The 21676-nt window shown below is 38.4% G+C and overlaps 1 protein-coding gene across 5 annotated transcripts in view; it reads right to left on the bottom strand.

Annotated features, from left to right (window-relative positions):
- The window catches only part of LOC124114592 (calmodulin-A-like), a 56920-nt gene that overhangs the window by 25013 nt on the left and 10231 nt on the right, over positions 1-21676 (bottom strand). The window contains exon 1 of one of the 5 annotated variants that reach the window (XM_046475234.2): positions 8304-8543. The exons of 3 other annotated variants lie outside the window; for them this stretch is intronic. In XM_046475234.2, coding sequence (XP_046331190.1) covers positions 8304-8375 — 72 coding nt within the window. In that variant the 5' untranslated portion in view covers positions 8376-8543. Of the gene's footprint in view, positions 1-8303; positions 8544-21676 lie in introns of those variants that run through there. One more of the 5 variants, XM_046475236.2, reaches the window with a different exon arrangement.

The raw sequence follows: 21676 nt of genomic DNA, 5'->3' as shown, positions 1-21676 counted from the left end.
TAAACGTGAAAGCAAGTGATCCCTTGTATTACAGTATTTCTTTGCTTGCTTCAAATGTAAGCATACAACATTATATACAGAAATAACTTTGCGTTGGATTTAAAAGTTAGAGGCTGTTTCTATTTAGGAGTTACAAGTACGACGTGACAATTATGACTTTTATATATATATATATATATATATATATATATATATATATATATATATATATATTGTTAACAATTCGTGATTTAAATAGTTGTGAAAAGCAATAGTAATACACATATATATTGTTAACAATTCGTGATTTAAATAGTTGTGAAAAGCAATAGTAATACACATAGCATAAACTACAGATTAAACAAATTGTCCTAAACGACCGATAACGAAGAACCTCAAGAGGAAATATTTTAGTTAAACCCCATGTCGTATGTTGAATTCAAATTGGAATAAAGATAAATCAGTAATTTCTGAAACACAAATAAAGCGAAAAACCCTTTTTATAATCATAAGAAATTTCTGCTATTAATGAGGTAAAATGTGAATGTGCATTCGATTTATCACACATAAAAATGTGTAGAAAGAAGGTAGAATTCTAGGCGAAGAATCTGTTTCGACGGATAATCAAAACTGGTTATTCTCTTGCATTGGCGTTTTTCATTATATTGATTCTGTCGGACGGCAATATGGCAAGCCGTTTTCACATTTATTACGGAATTACAGATATCTTCAATTGTTTTAAAGATATCTTGAAATGAATTGAAGATATCTTGAATGGAATTGAAGATATCTGGCATGGAATTGAAGATATCTTAAATGCAGATAATTGTAGATATCTGCAATAAAATTTAAGATATCTTCAATTGTTTTAAAGATATCTTGAAATGAATTGAAGATATCTTGAATGGAATTGAAGATATCTTGAAAAGAATTGCTGATATCTTAAATTCGATTATTGATATCAAAATATGATTTAAAGATATCAAAATGTCATGTTCTGTTATGATGTCATTAATTCAATTCCTGATATCTTGAAACTAAATACAGATATCAATAACTAATTATTGATATCTTCAATTGTTGACATTATTAAAGATGTTACATTAATAATGTTACTTAAATTAGATAACTGATATCAATAATTGATATAAAGATATCATCAAAAGTATAAATGATATCTTTAATTGGATGTTTGATATCAGTAACGGTCAGAATTCATGATATCTTGAATTGAATTAAAGATATCTCTAATTGAATTAAAGATATCTCTAATTGAATTAAAGATATCTGTAATGCATTTGTGGATATGTATAACTTATTTCAAGATATCTTGAATTGAAATGAAGATATCTTGAATTTATTTCTAATATATTTATGTATTGTAGGATGGTAATTGTTTAATGATATCTTAAATACATTTAGAGATATCACAAACTAATTTGTTGATATCACCGTAACATTTTAAGATATCAGTAATTGTATTATGGATATCAGAAATGAATTTAAGATATCTTTAATTATTTTTTGATATCTTAAAAACATTATTGATATCTTTAAATAAAATACCGATATCTTTAAAACAATTGAAGATATCTGTAATTCCGTAATAAATGTGAAAACGGCTTGCCATACGGCAAGTCAGTACCCCTGAAATTATCCATGTATCTGAATTTGATATCTGTACGATTATTTTTGCCAGTTTTTTCCAATCCCATATCTTGGTGTCTTTAATCTCCCAGATGTGTGACGCTGCCGTGTACGATTCATTCGGTATAGTGTGGGCCAACTCCCTGCTGTCTGGCTTCCTACGCCTACCACGCCGGACACCTCCACATTCTACCTCCAGTCACCTGTCGCCTGTACCGCCCCTTGGTCCCAGTCGCCCCAACCACCGCTCATCTTCATCTTCAACCGTTAATGCCACCATTATCTGACCCTCAGGGCATCATCAGGGCATCCGGTGATATCGCGGGATTCCACCCACGATCATTCAGACCGCCCATAAGAAACCATTTTGGAATGAGTATTTGACAGTATGAGTATGAGTTTAATATCATATTCTCGCAGACTACCAATACCCTTTGATGGCATGTACATGTTTTCTACTGTGTTCTATAACCAGGTTATTGCATACCGGTACTACAGAATATGTACGCTTCATCATCGTACATAGGACTCTGCTTTTAACAGAGCTTTCTTATATAATCAATGAAAGGGTTTTGTCACATTTATTGTATTAAGCAAACATATATGTGCAGATGAATATTTAAAACATAAAAAAATGAATATTAGAGATGTTAAAAAAGAAGACATGAAAAGGTCCCCAATTCCTTCAAACATGGCCATTTCTCTTTCAGACAAAATATTTCCTTAATTCAGCTAACTGCAACTCGCAATACTTTTTTAACCGACAAAACACCAAAGGCATTGTACGCCGACTGGCCCTTCATGTCCCCCGTTTCCCGCCTACTGTCTTAACAACCACTTTAATTCTTGAGGCATGTGCCTAATTATCTCCCAGCCTCTGAAGAAACCTGCTCAGACCTCTCTTGCCCAAAATTATGTTTGACACTTTTTTCTGCGAATCGATGTCCAGGAAGAATATGTTCCTGATATTCAGGAAATTAGTTGGTGGTTCTGTTGATTGTGAGCGAGTGAAAGATTAACCGCTGTCTGCTAGTTGCTTGTGTAGATGGAGCTGGAGTTTTTTCTTGTCAGGAGTTGGAGCAGGAAATCATTCAGAAGATCGAATGTCAATATGGAGATTGCACATTTCTCTCAACAAACCATTTTTGGGGTTCGCCAAAAGTGCAATTCGTAATTGCCTACTTCTTTTGTAATATTTAGACTGTATATATTTGGACAGGGTTAAAGGAAATTGTAGCTAATGTCATTCCAATTCTTTCCCGCGACGGAAATGGGATGGAGCACTCCACATTTCGATTATGTAGTTTCGGCAACCTTCATTTTCATTCACCAAATATGGAACGTTAAGAATTGTGTTTGTCAATACTCTCGTGATCCGGGAGGAATTATTGGTTGTCAGAGAAAAGACACGAGAGTCCCTACTACCACAACCTCTCTGATGCTATGCAGTGATCATTTGTGGATAAAAATGCTTTCTTCAAACACGTTACAAGTTGCATTTCGGAAATGTATCTGTATTTATACAGTGAACATCTTTACCACGGGGAGAGTGACGTAGCCTAGAGGATAAAACGTTCGATTGGCCAACGAAACCTGTGTACAATTCTCATAGTTCGACAAACGTGAAGCACATTCTAGGAAAATATTCCAAATGTGATGTAAAATAGGAATCAATTTCGTACGCTCCAAATGCTTGGATTAAACACTTCTACACCAAACCTTTTCATTATATTTAAAAATAAAAATACTTCAAGTCTCTTGTCATAACTATACAGTGTATATGTCCATTACACAGACTTTCACTGTACGTCCAGTCTCATTGATTCAGTGCAAGTGCATCTGAGTGATCACCTCGTCCCTATTCTCCATTAATTGCCAGATAATATCCCTGTAGTGATATAATACCATTTACTGCTAACCGCGAGCAACTGTCTCGATCCCTAGCGTATAAGCCGCAACGTCAGCAAGTCCACATGTTGGTGTTGAGTCCCTCGTGTCACCACCTCCGTGCACTGCGCACGGCTCACGCTTCCTTCCTCTTCAAGGTTTTAAAGACGTCAAGGTATATTTAACTCAAAAACATTCCGTTTCCATGGAAATGGCGATCCAGCTGCCTGGCGATTTAGCTAATAGCTAATGATGTTACATGTGGGCCTTGGATTCATTAGCGTCACTCTTTTTGCTTGTGATATTTGTTTGTAAATTCCTCTTCCCTGGAAGCCACTGTGGTCATTACGTGTTGTAAAAATAAAAGTCATTAGACTATCGATTTAAGAGCACGACGGAAGACATCGTGAATGGAGATCAGTTATACCTTAAGACAAGGACATTTTCGTGGAGGCTGCCGTAGCTTTGAGAAGTCCAAATTAGACGTATCACACAGTTGTATGACCGGAACACAAACGCCAGCCAGAGCTATAAGGAGGCAGAGAGATTGAAATTGTGACGAGGTCGTGCATTGAAGTAAATTTAAAGAGATTACAAGGCTCGGCAGAAAAGAACATTGATGCAAGGAAACAAAAATATCTAAAAAACAAGTCCCTCTTAGAGGAATCATTACCAGTGTTTTGTTGACACTTCCTTTGAATTATAATTCAATTTGCATCAAAAGCAAGTTTGAATGCATATTATGGTGCATAAAAATAGATTAAAAAACAACTCCCTGTCAGATGAATCAGTGTTAGTATTTCGTTGATACTGTCTTACAAATGTCGTGTCACAATTTGAATGTAAATATAAGTGACAAACATGATTTTCATAATCATAAGAAATCTGTTTGAAAAGCAGAGTCCATTGTGTTTATGAATGAGTGAGTGAGTGATACGGTTTTACGCCGCTTTTAGCAATATTCCAGCAATATCACGGCGGGGGACACCAGAAATGGGCTTCACACATAGTACCCATGTCGGGAATCGAACCCGGGTCTTCGGCGTGACGAGCGAACGCTTTAACCACTAGGCTACCCGACCGCCCCCCATTGTGTTTTTGAATCTCGCCATCAAATAGTGATGACACCAGGTGTTCGCGAAATGCCATGCAAGCAAACACTTACATTTGGATGCAAATTGAGTGTGGCGGGTGCTACCGGTAACACATGACCTATTTTATACATATATCTTTTCGCGCAAACCGGTTATCATCATTGATTTCAGTGATCCATTTGATGTCAACGCTGTTTTGCCCTTTACACTCTAGGGAATCTGTTTCGGTAGATATTCAAGACTGATTGTTCGCTCGCGTTGACGTTATATATTTACCTAACATCTAACGTTTTCCCTAAAAGAATGACGCAAAGAACAAATTAAATTTCAGTCTAAAACATTTATCAGCTGTTCGAAATGTCAGTTCGGAAATATACCGTTATTTCAACAATGCTCTTTGCTGCAATGAGGGTGATAGAGCCTGGAGGACTACTCGGGGTCGAATCCGAACATCTGGGCCCGCTTGCACAAAGCGATCTTAGCGCTAAGATGATCTTAACTCCCATACTGTAACATAGGCTTACAATAGTCTTAGCGCTAAGATCGTTTTGTGCAAGTGGGTCCTGGACATACCGTACCCGATGGAATATTGCCGAAGCAACGTAAAACATCAGGCAGTAAACATGTAGAAAGGGTTCGACATTGCACCTTCCATATGCATTGAGTAAACGTGTCTACGCCTTTGTTACTTCCACCATACAAGGGACGCGATGGTGTTGTGGATAGCGCGTCTGCCCGGGAAGAGGGACGTTGGGGTTCGAACACCTGTGGCGTCAGACAAATGAGGTCAAAGGTTGCATACGCGTTATACCTGCAATAATAGTGTACGTGACAGGAAACCCCATTTCACCTCACCGCCTGACCTTAATACAAGGTGAAAAGCTCATTCTTGGAGGGGCGGTGTGGTAGCATAGTGATAAAAGCTTTTCTTGTGTCCCCCGCCGTGATATTTCTGGAATATTGCTAATAGCGGTGTAAAACCATATTCACTTGCTAATTTTAGGTGTTCGCTTATTTACATTACAAAACATTAATTAAAAAAACTTAAATAAACATAAAACCCCACTCACTTGTTCACTCTCATATATTTACTATGTCTCTAAACGTTGCTAAAGGCTGCAGTTGGTGACGTCACGTACTGTCATACGATATTATATTTCAATAATCTATTTCTCATTTCTGAGAAATAAATATTGTCCTTGCTACCTTCAATAATCGATTTGATTATGACAATGCTATTTCCACGACAAACGTCCATGTAATGACATACAATACTAGGGCACTTTATGCCAGGTCGGCATTGTGAGTCCCATCCGCTCAGAAGCAAAGGACCCCACCGAGCTCCCGGCGACAAGCTGGCGGCTGAAATATACACAGATACAACCTTCTACCCTGGGATTGTTGCATGACTGCAAGACGGCAAATTGAAGGGAGACTTTGCTCCAAGACCTCTGCCTATGTCCTACCTAGTTCCAGACACTACGTATTGCAGTGTTTAAAACTGAGACATTGTTATTAGGCTAACCACTAAATACTATACTGATATGCATCATAAATATTAACTTGAAGACATGCAAAGAGTTTTTTGGAGGACTAGAATCAGTTGGCTGGGGATGCCAGTTAGGTCGAACTTCTTCCTTGAAGGAGAGGTTTCAACGTGAAATTATTTGTTCAATAAGCCACTCGAAAACACATGCAACGTATGATACAAAACTGCATTCTTTGTGAAGAAAAAGCAAATCTGAAAACCCTGATCATGGCATGACGAGACGAATAACCTATTTTATCCGTATAACCCTACTGCACCAGTGATAAGAGTATCAGTCATTCTTAATCACAATGATCAGAATATGTAGAAAGTTGATAAATAAATAGAATGCGTTCTGTCACCTCTCCAAATATTTAACTACCACTATTCCTTGGTTTCTCAACGTGGATATTGCCATATAATATTGCAAAAGTATGCAATACATCTCGATTTACAATGTAATACTTGATTCAAAACTGCGGCCCTACTCTGGATTAAGTACATTGTTTTAGGGCGATGTGGAGCCCAGTGGTTAAAGCGTTCGCCCGTCACGCCAAAAGCCCGGGTTCGACTTCCTCCTCAGGTACCCCTCGCCATGCTAATTTTGGAAAATTGCTAAAAGCGCCTTAAAACCATACACATTCACATTGCAGTCGTGTGTCATTACCTTTAACTGTAGCGTTTTGCATCATATTGAACTGCAATGTTATTTTAAAATATATCATATTATTTAGTGTATTTCGTTGACCTAGTCACCATAGTTTCTGCATGTTTGATGCTTGATATTCATCACAGCCTCTTCATGATCAATACACTGGTTGCAACTTTGACTAACTTTAGTGGTTAGTACACATAAAAACCTTTGTTTACAATCGACCGTGTTGAGAACTAGAATTGAAAAGTTTCTTGAATTAGAAATCGATTTATATTTCCCTATCGAGGACTTATTGTAAATACCGAGATCAATACATCTTAAATGCACATATTGTTGGCCTTGATTGCCAAACAGATGGCACCGTCGTTCATTATTCAAAACATCTAATTTGCCAAGCAGAGCTCTGTGATAACTCAAACAGCCGGTAGGAACGCATCGAGTCATACACAAACACCACAGTTATACACAACCACTCAAGTAATCGTATCCCTATAGTCAGACATGTACAACATTTTAATCGAATTTACTACACATCATCGGGCAGTTAAGCATACTCATACGTCGACAGGCAGCTGAAACTTGTGGTACTGGTTATTGTTGACTATTATGATCATGACTATTATGATCATTTCTCTGCTAAATATTTTGTGTGATAATGTTGTTAATTGCACATTTAGGATTATACCTTCCAGACGGACACAACATCATACACACTGCCTAGAATTGACGAGGTCATGATAGTTTCGTGCATTTGGACATTTTATCTTCATAAAGGAATATACTTAATTCTCTATTTAATTAATAACGCTTGTATGGTTTGCTGAATCAATTTATGCAACTTATAATATGTTGGTTCGTTATACTTTGAACAACATATATTTTCACCTTAACACATTACTCATATTATTATGATATCAATATTAACAGTTTTAGTCCATATGTTCTGTTTGACCGTTTCAATAAACCTGATATATTTATTAAGCACATTCTTCGTTTATTTCTGATGTTAAACATTAGATATGTAAATATGCCATGTTATCCGACGTACAGTGTGTGTGTCTAAAGATCTGGTAAGGAGTTAGTTCTGGAGAGAATGAACTGTTACACAAGGAAATGAAAAAAAGAATCATCCAACGTTCTCACTGTTGCATCGAAGGATGTGTGTGACTGGTCAATATACCGCGAATGTGGAGTGTTTGTTCCTCTAACCGCTTTCTGTAGGTGTTGACGTCGAGTCATTCAGCTGCCACTTGACACGTCAGACGAATGATTGACATTTAATATGGGGGAAATTTTAATAAATGGCGACATATTTAATTTCCCTGAAGCAAGGACGCCAAAACACACAGCGCTCAATATGTTGACATCTCGAAACGACAATTTGACAGCAGTAGCTCACGACACGAGCACACCTGGAAACTGAAGGTGTTCTGCTGAGCTGGTAACTCAGTTTCATCACCTGGAAATCTACACTAGATGCAATAAGTTTCTTCAAAATCTACCATACTCCTACCTCGCTGTCTTGACTTGCTTGTTTCTGCATAGCGTTCTTTGCTGTCGTTGAGTCGATGTGCTGGTTAATCATATCGTTCCTGTTGTCACTGGCACGGTCTCCACCAGCTAGGTATACAACTCCGTTAGCGCACAGATGTGCTAGCTAGCCTGGACCGGAAGTCACGTTACACGGAGACAAGGCTCAATGCGCATAAGATCACCATGAATGTTTGCGGGATGCTCTCACGGGATCTGTCCCCAAATTCGTTCAGAGCTCCCACAGTTAATTTGATCGGAATCCGGATTAGATTCAGGTAATTAGGAGCAAAAGGGTGTTTATCCCTTTCAGCGCAATGCAAGCCGCACTAATTCAGTGAGAGCCAAGTGCAGGGCGAGAGGCCGCCTGTCTCCAACACCGACTGTGTCACGTCTGTCCATTGACAGACAGCGGTTCTGGCTAAAAATAATCAACGTGTTTGATCTAGTTTCGCGTTCAACTATCATCAGACAACAGGATCATCGTCAATAACTGATGGTTGTTAAGACAAGCGTTGTCTCTGTTAACAGTGCTTTTCTGCTGGCGAAACCCGCGCCAGTCTCGCATACCTACAGCCAGAGTGCTTTGAGGAATACCAACAGATTCCCTGCCAATACCATTACCAATTATCTTCATTTAGTATATTCCAATTAGTTTCGGGTAATACAATCACGCATCACCTTCCAGTCAATTCGCTTCACAGTGAGAGTGATGGGACGTACATGATTACTTACCATTGTTGATTGGTGTAAACGCTTCCTTTTCATTAAGACGGTGATACATTTTATCCCGGAGTCAGATTTACACCAACGACTGTCAAATTACGTATGTGGTGTCTCCTATTAGATATTCTCTCATACCTTATATCAATGATAAACTAAATTAGCGACCTTTATTGTGTGTCATGATTACATATGTACATTATCATGAATATATGGTAACTGTATGGATGATGATTTTCCAACTGGGGATTGGTGTTAAGATATCAAACAACATTGCATTTTGTGCACTTGATTTTCTTGTTATCATAGGAGGTGTGGTGAAATTGGGTTTAACGTCGCGTCCAAGATTATTGCACTTATATAGCGACGTGCATGTGTGTGTGTGTGTGTGTGGCTGCGTGTACTAGAACGGACTGATGCCGATTTATAGTGCTAGCCCACTGAGATACCATGCCGAAGTTTAACATGAATACCCCACTCAGACACAGTATACTGACTCCGAGCCGACCAGTCCTTGCTGTATCCCCTTAATGCCGAGCGCCAGACAGGGTAACAACAAGTACCATCTTTTAACGTCTTTTGGAATGACGCGGCCGGGGATCGAACCCCGGACCTTCCGCTCTCCGGGCAGACGCTCTACCACTAGACCACGGAGGCGGTTGTTATCATGGGAACATTTTTCATTGATATATAACATATGATTGCACTTTACAGCGGATAGTGCTTTGCATGATGTAATACAATAAGCGATCAGGCACCGAATTGTATATTAATATTCACGCTGTCAATCCATACCACTCCTTGTTGAAATGGATTCCTGTAGCACACAGCCAGGATGCCTAATAACGTTGAACTCATGTGCAGAGCTGCTACAAGCTGCTTATGGCACAATATCATCATAACGCGCATTCACGTGTAAGGGTCCAGTTGTGTAACGCTTGATGGTTCAGCATGAGTCTGTCAATTTTAAGCGGATTACATTGTGCAAATTGCAGTTTCGGGTAACACTGTTCAAATGTCGCGAAGTATCTCTTACTTTTTAGATGCCATACGGTTCTCGGTTGGCGTATGCTGTGGAGTCCTTGACTCGTATTCGTATTGTCTCTTCTAGACTGACAGTCAAGGCATTGTATAACATACAAGTTAAGAAACACAACTGAAGATATAATGAGATATTTGATCTGATAAGAATACAACACAAGTATGTGATCTCGGGTATTACAATGTTACAACAAGAGATTAGTGACACATTATCAGGATCCCATTCTTTTTCAGGCTACAACATGAACGTTAGTAGTGAGAGGATGGAATTATGATCTTAATCAAAGGGGTTATGAGTTTATATCACCATACTTTATATGATGCCTTGGGTTTACACTGAATTTTTCATAATGCCTTGGGTTTACACTGAATTTGTCATAATGCCTTGGGTTGAAACTGAATTTGGCATTATACCTTGGGTTTACACTGAATTTGTCATAATGCCTTGGGTTTACACTGAATTTATCATAATGCCTTGGGTTGAAACTGAATTTGGCATTATACCTTGGGTTTACACTGAATTTGGCATAATGCCTTGGGTTTACACTGAATTTGGCATAATACCTTAGGTTTTCACTGAATTTGGCATAATGCCTTGGTTTACACTGAATTTGGCATAATGCCTTGGGTTTACACTGAATTTGGCATAATACCTTAGGTTTTCACTGAATTTGGCATAATGCCTTGGTTTACACTGAATTTGGCATATTGCCTTGGTTTACAATGAATTTGGCATATTGCCTGGGTTTACACTGAATTTGGCATAATGCCTTGGGTTAACACTGAATTTGGCATTATACCTTGGTTTACACTGAATTCGGCATAATGCCTTGGGTTTACACTGAATTCGGCATAATGCCTTGGGTTTACACTGAATTTGTCATAATGCCTTGGTTTACGCTGATTTAGTCATAATGCCTTGGTTTACACTGAATTTGTCATAATGCCTTGGTTTCAATGGATTTGGCATAATGCCTTGGTTTACACTGGATTTGGCATAATGCCTGGGTTTACACTGAATTTGGCCTAATGCCTTGGGTTTACACTAAATTTGGCATAATGCCTGGGGTATTCACAGAATTTGGCACAATGCCCTGGGTTTAAACTGAATTTGTCATCATACCTTGGGTTTACACTAAATTTGGAATAATGCCTTGGTTTACACTGAATTTGGCATAATGCCTTGGGTTTACACTGAATTTGGCATTATGCCTTGGGTTGAAACTGAATTTGGCATTATACCTTGGGTTTACACTGAATTTGTCATAATGCCTTGGGTTTACACTGAATTTATCATAATGCCTTGGGTTGAAACTGAATTCGGCATAATACCTTGGGTTTACACTGAATTCGGCATAATGCCTTAGGTTTACACTGAATTTGTCATAATGCCTTGGTTTACGCTGAATTAGTCATAATGCCTTGGTTTACACTGAATTTTGCATAATGCCTCGGGTTTACACTAAATTTGGCATAATACCTTGGGTTTACACAGAATTTGGCATAATACCTTGGGTTTACACAGAATTTGGGACAATGCCCTGGGTTTAAACTGAATTTGTCATCATACCTTGGGTTTACACTGAATTTGGCATAATGCCTTGGTTTACACTGAATTTGGCATAATACCTTGGGTTTACACTGAATTCGGCATATAGCCTTAGGTTTACACTGAATTTGTCATAATGCCTTGGTTTACGCTGAATTAGTCAAAATGCCTTGGTTTACACTGAATTTATCATAATGCCTTGGGTTGAAACTGAATTTGGCATAATGCCTGGGTTTACACTGAATTTGGCATAATGCCTTAGGTTTACACTAAATTTGGCATAAAACCTTGGGTTTACACAGAATTTGGCATAATACCTTAGGTATACACAGAATTTAGCACAATGCCTTGGGTTTAAACTGAATTTGTCATCATACCTTGGGTTTACACTGAATTTGGCATAATGCCTTGGTTTACACTGAATTTGGCATAAAGCCTTTGGTTTACACTGAATTTGGCATAATACCTTGGGTTTACACTGAATTTGGCATAATGCCTTGGGTTTTTGAACACAGAATGCCATTTAGAAAGAGGCCAAATGTTACCAATGTTATATTTGTGATAACACTTCTTTGTAAAGTACCGTTTCTAGTATTCAGCGTGGGTTCGAATCCCGGATGGGACTCAACAAAAAGAAGTACTAGAATCTGTACTTTACTGAAAAAGTGTTATCACAATTCTAACATTTGTTGCCTTGGGTATAAACTAAATTTGTCATCATGCCTTGGGTATACATTGAATTTGTCATCATGCCTTGTGTATACACCAAGTTTGTCATCATGCCTTGGGTATACATTGAATTTGTCATCATGCCTGAGGTATACATTGAATTTGTCATCATGTCTTGGATATACATTGAATTTGTCATCATGTCTTGGGTATACATTGCATTTGTCATCATGTCTTGGGTATACATTGAATTTGTCATCATGCCTTGGGTATAAACTAAATTTGTCTTTATGCCCTGGGTATACATTGAATGTGTCATCATGCCTTGTGTATACACTAAATTTGTCAGCATGCCTTGGGTATACATTGAATTTGTCATCATGCCTTGGGTATACATTGAATTTGTCATCATGTCTTGGGTTTACATTGAATTTGTCATCATGTTTTGGGTATACATTGAATTTGTCATCATGCCTCGGGTTTTCATTAAATTTGTTATCATGCCTTGGGTTTTCATGAAATTTGTCATCATGCCTTGGGTTTTCATTAAATTGTTATCATGCCTTGGGTTAACACTAAATATGTCATGATGATTTGCACTGGCTCTGCGTATGGTTTTCACTATACCTGTTGTAGTGTCTTGGGTTTATACTGTGTTCGTCATGATGTTATCGGTCAACAGCGTACGTATCATGCTGTCTTGGTGTTACAATGCTTTGTGTACTATAATTTACATACTATGCCATTTGAAAGTACATACTATGATATCTTGGGTTTACAGTGTTATGATATTGTTGGTTTACAAAGTACATACTATGATATCTTGGGTTTACAGTGTTATGATATTGTTGATTTACAAAGTACATGCTATGATATCTTGAGTTTACAGTGTTCTGATATTGTTGGTTTACAAAGTACATGCTATGATATCTTGGGTTTACAGTGTTATGATATTGTTGATTTACAAAGTACATACTATGATATCTTGGGTTTACAGTGTTATGATATTGTTGGTTTACAAAGTACATGCTATGATATCTTGGGTTTAGAGTGTTATGATATTGTTGGTTTACAAAGTACATGCTATGATATCTTGGGTTTACAGTGTTATGATATTGTTGGTTTACAAAGTACATGCTATGATATCTTGGGTTTACAGTGTTATGATATTGTTGGTTTACAAAGTACATGCTATGATATCTTGGGTTTACAGTGTTATGATATTGTTGGTTTACAAAGTACATGCTATGATTTCTTGGGTTTACAGTGTTATGATATTGTTGGTTTACTAAGTACATGCTATGATATCTTGGGTTTACAGTGTTATGATAATGTTGGTTTACAAAGTACATGCTATGATATCTTGGGTTTACAGTGTTATGATATTGTTGGTTTACAAAGTACAAGCTATGATATCTTGGGTTTACAGTGTTATGATATTGCTGGTTTACAAAGTACAGGCTATGATATCTTGGGTTTACAGTGTTATGATAGTGTCGGTTTACAAAGTACATACTATGATATCTTGGGTTTACAGTGTTATGATATTGTTGATTTACAAAGTACATGCTATGATATCTTGAGTTTACAGTGTTATGATATTGTTGGTTTACAAAGTACATGCTATGATATCTTGGGTTTACAGTGTTATGATATTGTTGGTTTACAAAGTACATGCTATGATATCTTGGGTTTACAGTGTTATGATATTGTTGGTTTACAAAGTACATGCTATGATATCTTGGGTTTACAGTGTTATGATATTGTCGGTTTACAAAGTACATACTATGATATCTTGGGTTTACAGTGTTATGATATTGTTGGTTTACAAAGTACATGCTATGATATCTTGGGTTTACAGTGTTATGATATTGTTGGTTTACAAAGTACATGCTATGATATCTTGGGTTTACAGTGTTATGATATTGTCGGTTTACAAAGTACATACTATGATATCTTGGGTTTACAGTGTTATGATATTGTTGGTTTACAAAGTACATGCTATGATGTCTTTGTTATACGGTATAAATTAATGATGTTCACATCGCCAGCGTGATTGACAGTAGGTCTTGGGTTGTCAACAGTCACGTAGCTTACAAATCAAAGGACACAACATGTATAATCCTATGTCACGCCCAATCGCCATCATCAGCAAGATTCAGTGTATCATTACACAGGCACATTAATAGCGGGATGGACACGTCAGACGTAGGAGGTTGAGTTCCCGAGGGTGATCGCATCCTCCATCTTCCTGAGGCAAGAGAGTTAACTGACTTTAAATGTCCTGTTTCCACCCTTGCCAAACTAGGCTGGAATTCCTGGACTCGATCGTAGCGCCACCAGTGGCTATTTCGTGTTATGTCCCTTCTCTGCCGCTCCTATGGACTAATCAGATTCCACCTCTCGTATCACTAGCATTTGCTGCAAACAAAATGGCGGCGCCCAGTCAAGACGATCTGATCGATAATCAAGATCTATATTGTGATAAAACGGATCTTACATCGCGAAATGCATCAAATCACGTGAGCACCTTCATTAAAAGCATAAAGGTTTGGAAAATGTATGTTGACACCAAGTTGGCGGTGCACATGTTTTGCAAATCCTGCAGTCGACCGTAATCTGCATGACAGTTTACGAACCGGATTTCGATTTCATTGAGCGATTTTGATTGGACTATGCATAGACTCGTTAGCCCAGACAAAATCTAACTCCATAATACCAGCCTAGTTGGGAAAGTTTGTAAATAATCGAGTCTGGACCAGACAGTCCAGTGATTGGCGTCAGGACCATCGATCTACGCAATTGGGTCACGATGACATGCATCAAGTCACAAAGTCAGCGACCCTAACCACCCGACCCGTTTGTCGCCTCTTACGATAAGCATGGTTTTCTTACCCGGATTGTCAGGGGGTTTACAACGACAGTGAACTCTACGTTGTGTTATTTCTGAAGTCACTATATGTTGAGCATTCAGAAGAACCGTAATCTACGTCACGTTCTAAAAATAGCATAATGCATAATGGAAAAAAGATATTACATTGTTGGTCGTTGGTATGGATAGTATAATCATTTTGCTCGTCTACATAGAGCCAAGATCGCAAGATAAAACCATGCAGGGAGCAGATTATTCAATTACGCATGTGAAAGATAAATGTAAATTAAAATTTAATTTGAGCAATATATTTCATCCAGATATTTCCATGAGCATATTTCCAGATTATTTCCGTAAAATGTTTGGCCATCACTCTATGACAAAGTGACAGTCATTTATATATTTTTTTTCATATCAGCATTTTGTAGGATGTAGGTCAAGATCTATACAACAACCAGCTGTATCGCGGAATAAAACAGTTCCTTAAAATGAGAGGTGACATGAGAGTATGTATGCTCATCTTGTACCCCAGTACGTCAGACAGAATGACAGCGCGTCGTAAAACTTTCCAAAGCTTTTAATGAACCTATGGCGGTTACATCTGTTGGTCATCATTGATCAATTGGCCGATCATTGAAAGTATATAGATGTGTCAATAGACACTAAGGTAAATTCATAGATTGCTGTAGACTGTCGCGTTCAGCCTTGTCACGGATTGAGTCGATACCACGATAGTTTGGATGTATATGTGTGCATTTCTTCGTTTTGTTCACTAGGATATGTCGTAAGAGTCTGCAGTCAAACCCCGGGCGTTTCTCAATGAATGTTAAAAAGATGAGTTCAAGATAAAAGGATCTAAATGATCAGAATCAACGCTTCTGTATGTTTTCGTGCTAGGGAATTCCCAGTGGTTTCCCCAGGAATGTGTAGGTAGTCCGTCAGTGTTTTCGTCATTTCAAGAATACAGTCTCGTGAAAAACGTATGAACGTCGAATTGTGTCGTTCATACGCTTATGAACGTCAGTTTTGCGGTCATTTGACCGGCTTCTCTTCCAATGGAAAACCCGTGTATCGTGTAACTTCAAATTGAAAAAATATTTCTTTTTAAATACTAAACACATCCAACCTTGTATTTGATACGAACAAACAGCGTGACGCCATGGCATTGCGTGTACAAATTTACAATGAGAGATCTCGCTCTCTGACAGAATTTTACGAATGTGCAATGGGGTCTATCTTAGAAGATCTTGTTGTTGTGCGTTGTGTATTTCATAATACAGGAAGTCTCATTATTCCGAGTCATTTATTCTAATCCGATAACTATGATACAAATACCCTTTCCTTCAACGCAAGATATGTTTTCACAGGTCTGGTAAGTAAATGTTTTTTGTTTTATTTTCTGTTTTAAATGAACTCAGATAAAAAAAAATTAAATCTTCAAAAAAGCCGGACCTACCAGCTGAGTTACATTAACGGCCATAGATTTGTATATGTTAATACACAATTTAAACTTTTTTCTTTTATGGTCAGTTTATATTATGTATGCATAAACAGAGGTCTTAACTTCTACTTTTGATAATGGATATGTCCCCTACAGGATTTGATGAAACCATTTCGACGCCATTGACAGCTTTAGTTTGTCTTTTATCGAGAGTACCTCAATAAGGATCGGCTCAGTATGCTTGGAATTTCAGTCATATCATCAATATTGAGAGAACAGATCGGTCTTTGCTCTCGAGCTGCACCTTGCATATTGACACATTTACCATCGTTACCGAATTGTATTTAATTGAAAGGAAACGTTTTGATTTAGAAGTGGCTCGGCTTGAGGCGAGAGCTGAATGTCGTTAAGCCTATCAACTCTTCCATTCCCCGTGTCGCCATCGATTTTATCGAAGTCGGTCACAAAACCGTGTTAAAATAACTCTCAAATCCTGTCCCTGGAACCATTTCAAGAGTTCCAGGAGGAGGCTGCGTCCATATTCTACTTGGTAGTTGTCGTGCCTCAGTCGTGGCTTAAGGTACTATTCCCAGATCAATTTCATCGAATTTCCAACACATTATTCAAAGAGTGCTTGTTTTTTCGATTCTGTGAACAAAGCGAACGTAAACTTCCTTGTTGTGTTCATTGACTCTCATATTAACTGTGTATAAGGACACTCGTTTCCTTCAAACCAGATCTTCAACGCCACTCGCTTGTCTCCGTCAGAACTCGGCAAGCTCCGTGATTGGTCATTCTTCCACTTTTCTTGCAATTGATGGCGACTTTATTGATATTAATGGAGCATTCTGTTATCGTGTGGTGGCTTGGCCAGGTCGTATATGGGAAATGTGGACTGTAGACAATATGTGTATGATGGAACTCAACCAGTGCACTTTCAATCGATACGTGCCGATACTCTGGTTGTATTTAAGCGAATTGTAATCAATATGCCGAAAACGGTTTTCGACAAAACTGATTTTTAAGACAGAATGCACGTCCGCCATCTTGATTACTCCAGTGTTTACATGAATTAATATGCTATACTGAATAATTCCTATATAAATATCAAACTGTAGTGCTAGCATTAAGCTCATCGTCCACTAGTTGTCGTTGTAAACATCAATTTGTGTCTTCACAAAGTCAATGTCAGCAATTGCATGAACACTTACCTTTGAACACATCTAACCAAAAACATATTTGCCGTTCCATCTAAAAACGGTCCTATGACGTCAAACATTCAACCTAGATGAATATCGGTTAAAAGCGAGGCGAGTATGCTTTTAAAAGTGATAAAATATGAAACAATACGATGCACAGCGATACACGATGATAAAAACATGGTGTTTTTTCTAAGGCATCTATACTTTTTCATAAACGAAAAACATGAACCCTGCATTAATTCTAGCATCATGTATTTAGAGTGGTATCATTTATCCGTTATGAAAACCTGTTGGCAGAACAGTTCCAGACGTCTAAACCTCACATAAACACGGCGCCAAAACGGAGGCGATCAACTTCTGTTTGGTTTCATGTGGTCAAACACGCGAGCAATAACGCCTGTATTAGCTGACAATAACTCTTCGCCGTTCGCAATTGATCATTAATTATTGATATTTCTCGGAAGCCATCTATTTTCAGAACAGTTATGAGTTGTGTTTACATTCCGAAACGTAAGTAGCTTCTAAATCTACTTGCCTTTCATTAACATTAAGAATGCCTTCAAACCTTTCTTGGAAGTATTTCAAGAACGCATAAATGATTTCTTCTGAGTTAAGTGAGAACGAGAGCCTTTTCAATCCTCTCCTTTTGACACGACCAAGTACCCATGTACACTGTATGCGTAATATAGTTATCAGTTCGATCTCCGCATCTTTAAGGAGGGAACCGCATAGACGAATAACTGGAAGACAACATCAAATGGGCTATTTAAAAAAAATATACTTTGTTGCAGGAAATAGTGGCAAAATATATTGCCTCGGGTTTAGAAATACAATGTGCTCCAATCACTGGCTTCTATTGACTTTCAGCTAATATGTTTTTATTTTTTAAAGTTGTTTTTCAGTCCTGTACCTTTCAATAGTTACGCTGAGTGTGTCATGTTTGTTTCATCAACGTGAAAAATTTCCCATAGAGATTAAACCTTCAGGATGTCATCGTAACCCATTTGCTTTGATCGATGCCCATGATGACAATCACTGGATTGTCTGGTGTAGATTCTATTATTGACCTCCGTCATATAGGTGGAATATTGCTGATTGCGGTATTAAACAACAAGCAAACAAACAAACTACAAATGTGGGCTTGCTTGAGGGTTTCGTTCATTTTGTTTTTACGAAGGGAAATCCCTCTGCATGCTATTTAATAAAAGTCGTTTCTCGCCTGAAGGAGCATGACGCGGGTGGTTGGATCCCAGCTCTGGCCTTTCATCTAGGAACATGAGTTGTACGTGATGGTAAACCAGCTCGTTTCAAGGAGCGCACATTATTGCACTTTCAAATAAATATAGACAAATCTATCTTTAGCCCTCTTTCATAAACTATTGTGCGGACACATCCTTGCTTATTCTCTTCCCTATCAACCCCCTGAGTGCAACCACCTCGTCAATTTCTCAGTGATGGATTCTCCGTCTCCCCCTATTGTCCACGTTGTGTAATATTGAATATCGTTAGCATCTGAAGTAACCCGCATAAAGGTTGACGGCGGGACGAGCGCGCCTTCTATACGCTGAACATATGCATTGTGCGCCGATTGTTTTATCATTCTCTTGGCTAATCTATCATCTGTGTAAGAAAAGTGAAAATCCACAAAGGTTGTACGCAGTTCCCATGGCCGGTTCCCCGTTAATGCCATCAGCGTATCGTGTTACCATTCCCGGAGAGGGTCGGCGTAGTCGCCCACGCCCCGCCGAATGACCACGTGAGGGGGACATATAGGCCAACAGGAAGACGGTGGGGGTGTGATTAAAGGGCATATGTTTCGCAATGTCTCAAACATTTATACACTTTGCACTATTAAACCCTTCAATTCTAACCCGGGTTAAGAAAATGTATTGTCTGTACGTTCTTAATGTCTACACTGCATATGCAAGGAAGAGTATGATGTATGAATGATGAATTTGGTGTATGAATGATGGGTATGATGTATGAATGATGCGTATAATGTATGAATGATGCGTATGCTGTATGAATGATGCGTATGATGTATGTATGATGTATGAATGATGAGTATGATGTATGAAGGATGCGTATGTATGAATGATGAGTATGATGTATGAATGATGAGTATGATGTATGAAGGATGTGTATGATGTATGAATGGTGAGTATGATGTATGAATGATGAGTATGATGTATGAATGATGAGTATGATGTATGAATGATGCGTATGGTGTATTAATGATGCGTATGATGTATGAATGATGAGTATGATGTATGAATGATGCGTTTAATGTATGAATGATGCGTATGATGTATGAATGATGTATGAATGATGAGTATGATGTATGAAGGATGCGTATGTATGAATGATGAGTATGATGTATGAACGATTTTGAAATTGCTTATAGGAATCAGCACCGTGATGCGGTTACCATCATTTTGTTGTGACCCTATGGACAAAAGATGCGATGAATCACAGAAAAAGTAGAAATGGAGTTACTGTTGTTTTACGCCATCAAGAATATTTTGGCTATATCACAGAAGTATCATATATAAGAATAATGGAGTTTAGGTAGGTAAATATAAAACGCTAACGCCATAGAATACCCAGGCTTGACTTTCTGCCAAAACAGATTCCTTTGGGCGTAAAAGGCAAAATAGCGGTGAAAATTATATGAATGGATCACTTAAAAATTAGTGATTACCAGGTGGTCGCGAATAGGGTAAACCAGTCGTCCCCAGCATGAGCAACGATACATGCCGTCGGGGGGTTGCGTTGACACAATCAGCATGGTACTGATAACCACCCAATCCTCATTAACCAGCTCTTACAACGAGCATGCGGCTCCACGGACCTATTCCTTCTCGGAATGTCGACGGGGTAGTTTTTGTACTGATTGAATCTGGTAATAATTGGATGAACGAACGAAGAGAAGGCTGAACAGATGTATACGTCGATTGAATGAACTGACAAAAAGGTTGACTGGATAAATCAATAACCACAGCCTTCGGTGACGATCTTCAGTTTGAAGGTTGAATGAATCCTCGTCACGTGTATGTAGGTCTCCGAGGAACAGGTTAAACCAGGACTGTGTAGACATATGTCACGTTAGACAGTCGATCTGTTCTCACCAGCTCCCGCGAACCCAAGCAGTCACGTTGAATGGAGATGAAATCCTGCGCTCCACAACTTTTTAAATATTAATGACAGCGATAGCCAGCTGAAACCAAGATAATTGTCAGTGCAGAGAAATCGATTCAACAGCACTTTACGTCTCATGCATTTCAAGTCAATACGAGGGTGTTTTAGATATATAACATACTCTTGGAATAAAATCAGGGTGTGTATGCCTGACGGATGGCCCGGGACCGATGATCACGTGATCGAAAGCGACACGCGCTCTGGGGCAGCGGAATTGTGTTGAAGTTAAACACACACGAATATTCTCGTCAGAATGTCTGCATCTATTTCAGTAGTTCCCTTTCAACTCAGTGGTTGAAATTTGATCAGTGAAATGAAATAATGCACAACATCCATCAAATGTATTCATTCAGAAGTAGTACTGTTTACGAAGAAGTCACAGAACAACAATGGGAACAGCAATGTGGCGCGTGAATGGAGATTTTGTCGTGGTAGGCAAAACATCAGCCACTGAGTCGTCAGTCGGCTTAGTTGACGTCTGAGTGACTGAAATGGTAGCATTGCTCAGCGCCGTTGGGACATGACACTACATAATGATGTCAGGAGGTTTTGACCGCACTGTACTCTCCCGGTCCACTCGTGTGAAAAAGCTTATTAAAACAAGGACTGGTCGGCTCTGAGTTGGGTATTCATGTTAAAGCTGCGGCATGGTGTCTGAGTG

The sequence above is a fragment of the Haliotis rufescens genome, unplaced genomic scaffold (genome assembly GCF_023055435.1).
Source record: "Haliotis rufescens isolate VD_foot unplaced genomic scaffold, xgHalRufe1.0.p SCAF_1, whole genome shotgun sequence".
NCBI lineage: Eukaryota > Metazoa > Mollusca > Gastropoda > Lepetellida > Haliotidae > Haliotis > Haliotis rufescens.
The sequence above is the reverse complement of the archived record's forward strand: the minus strand, read 5'-3'. Positions and strand labels throughout refer to the sequence as shown.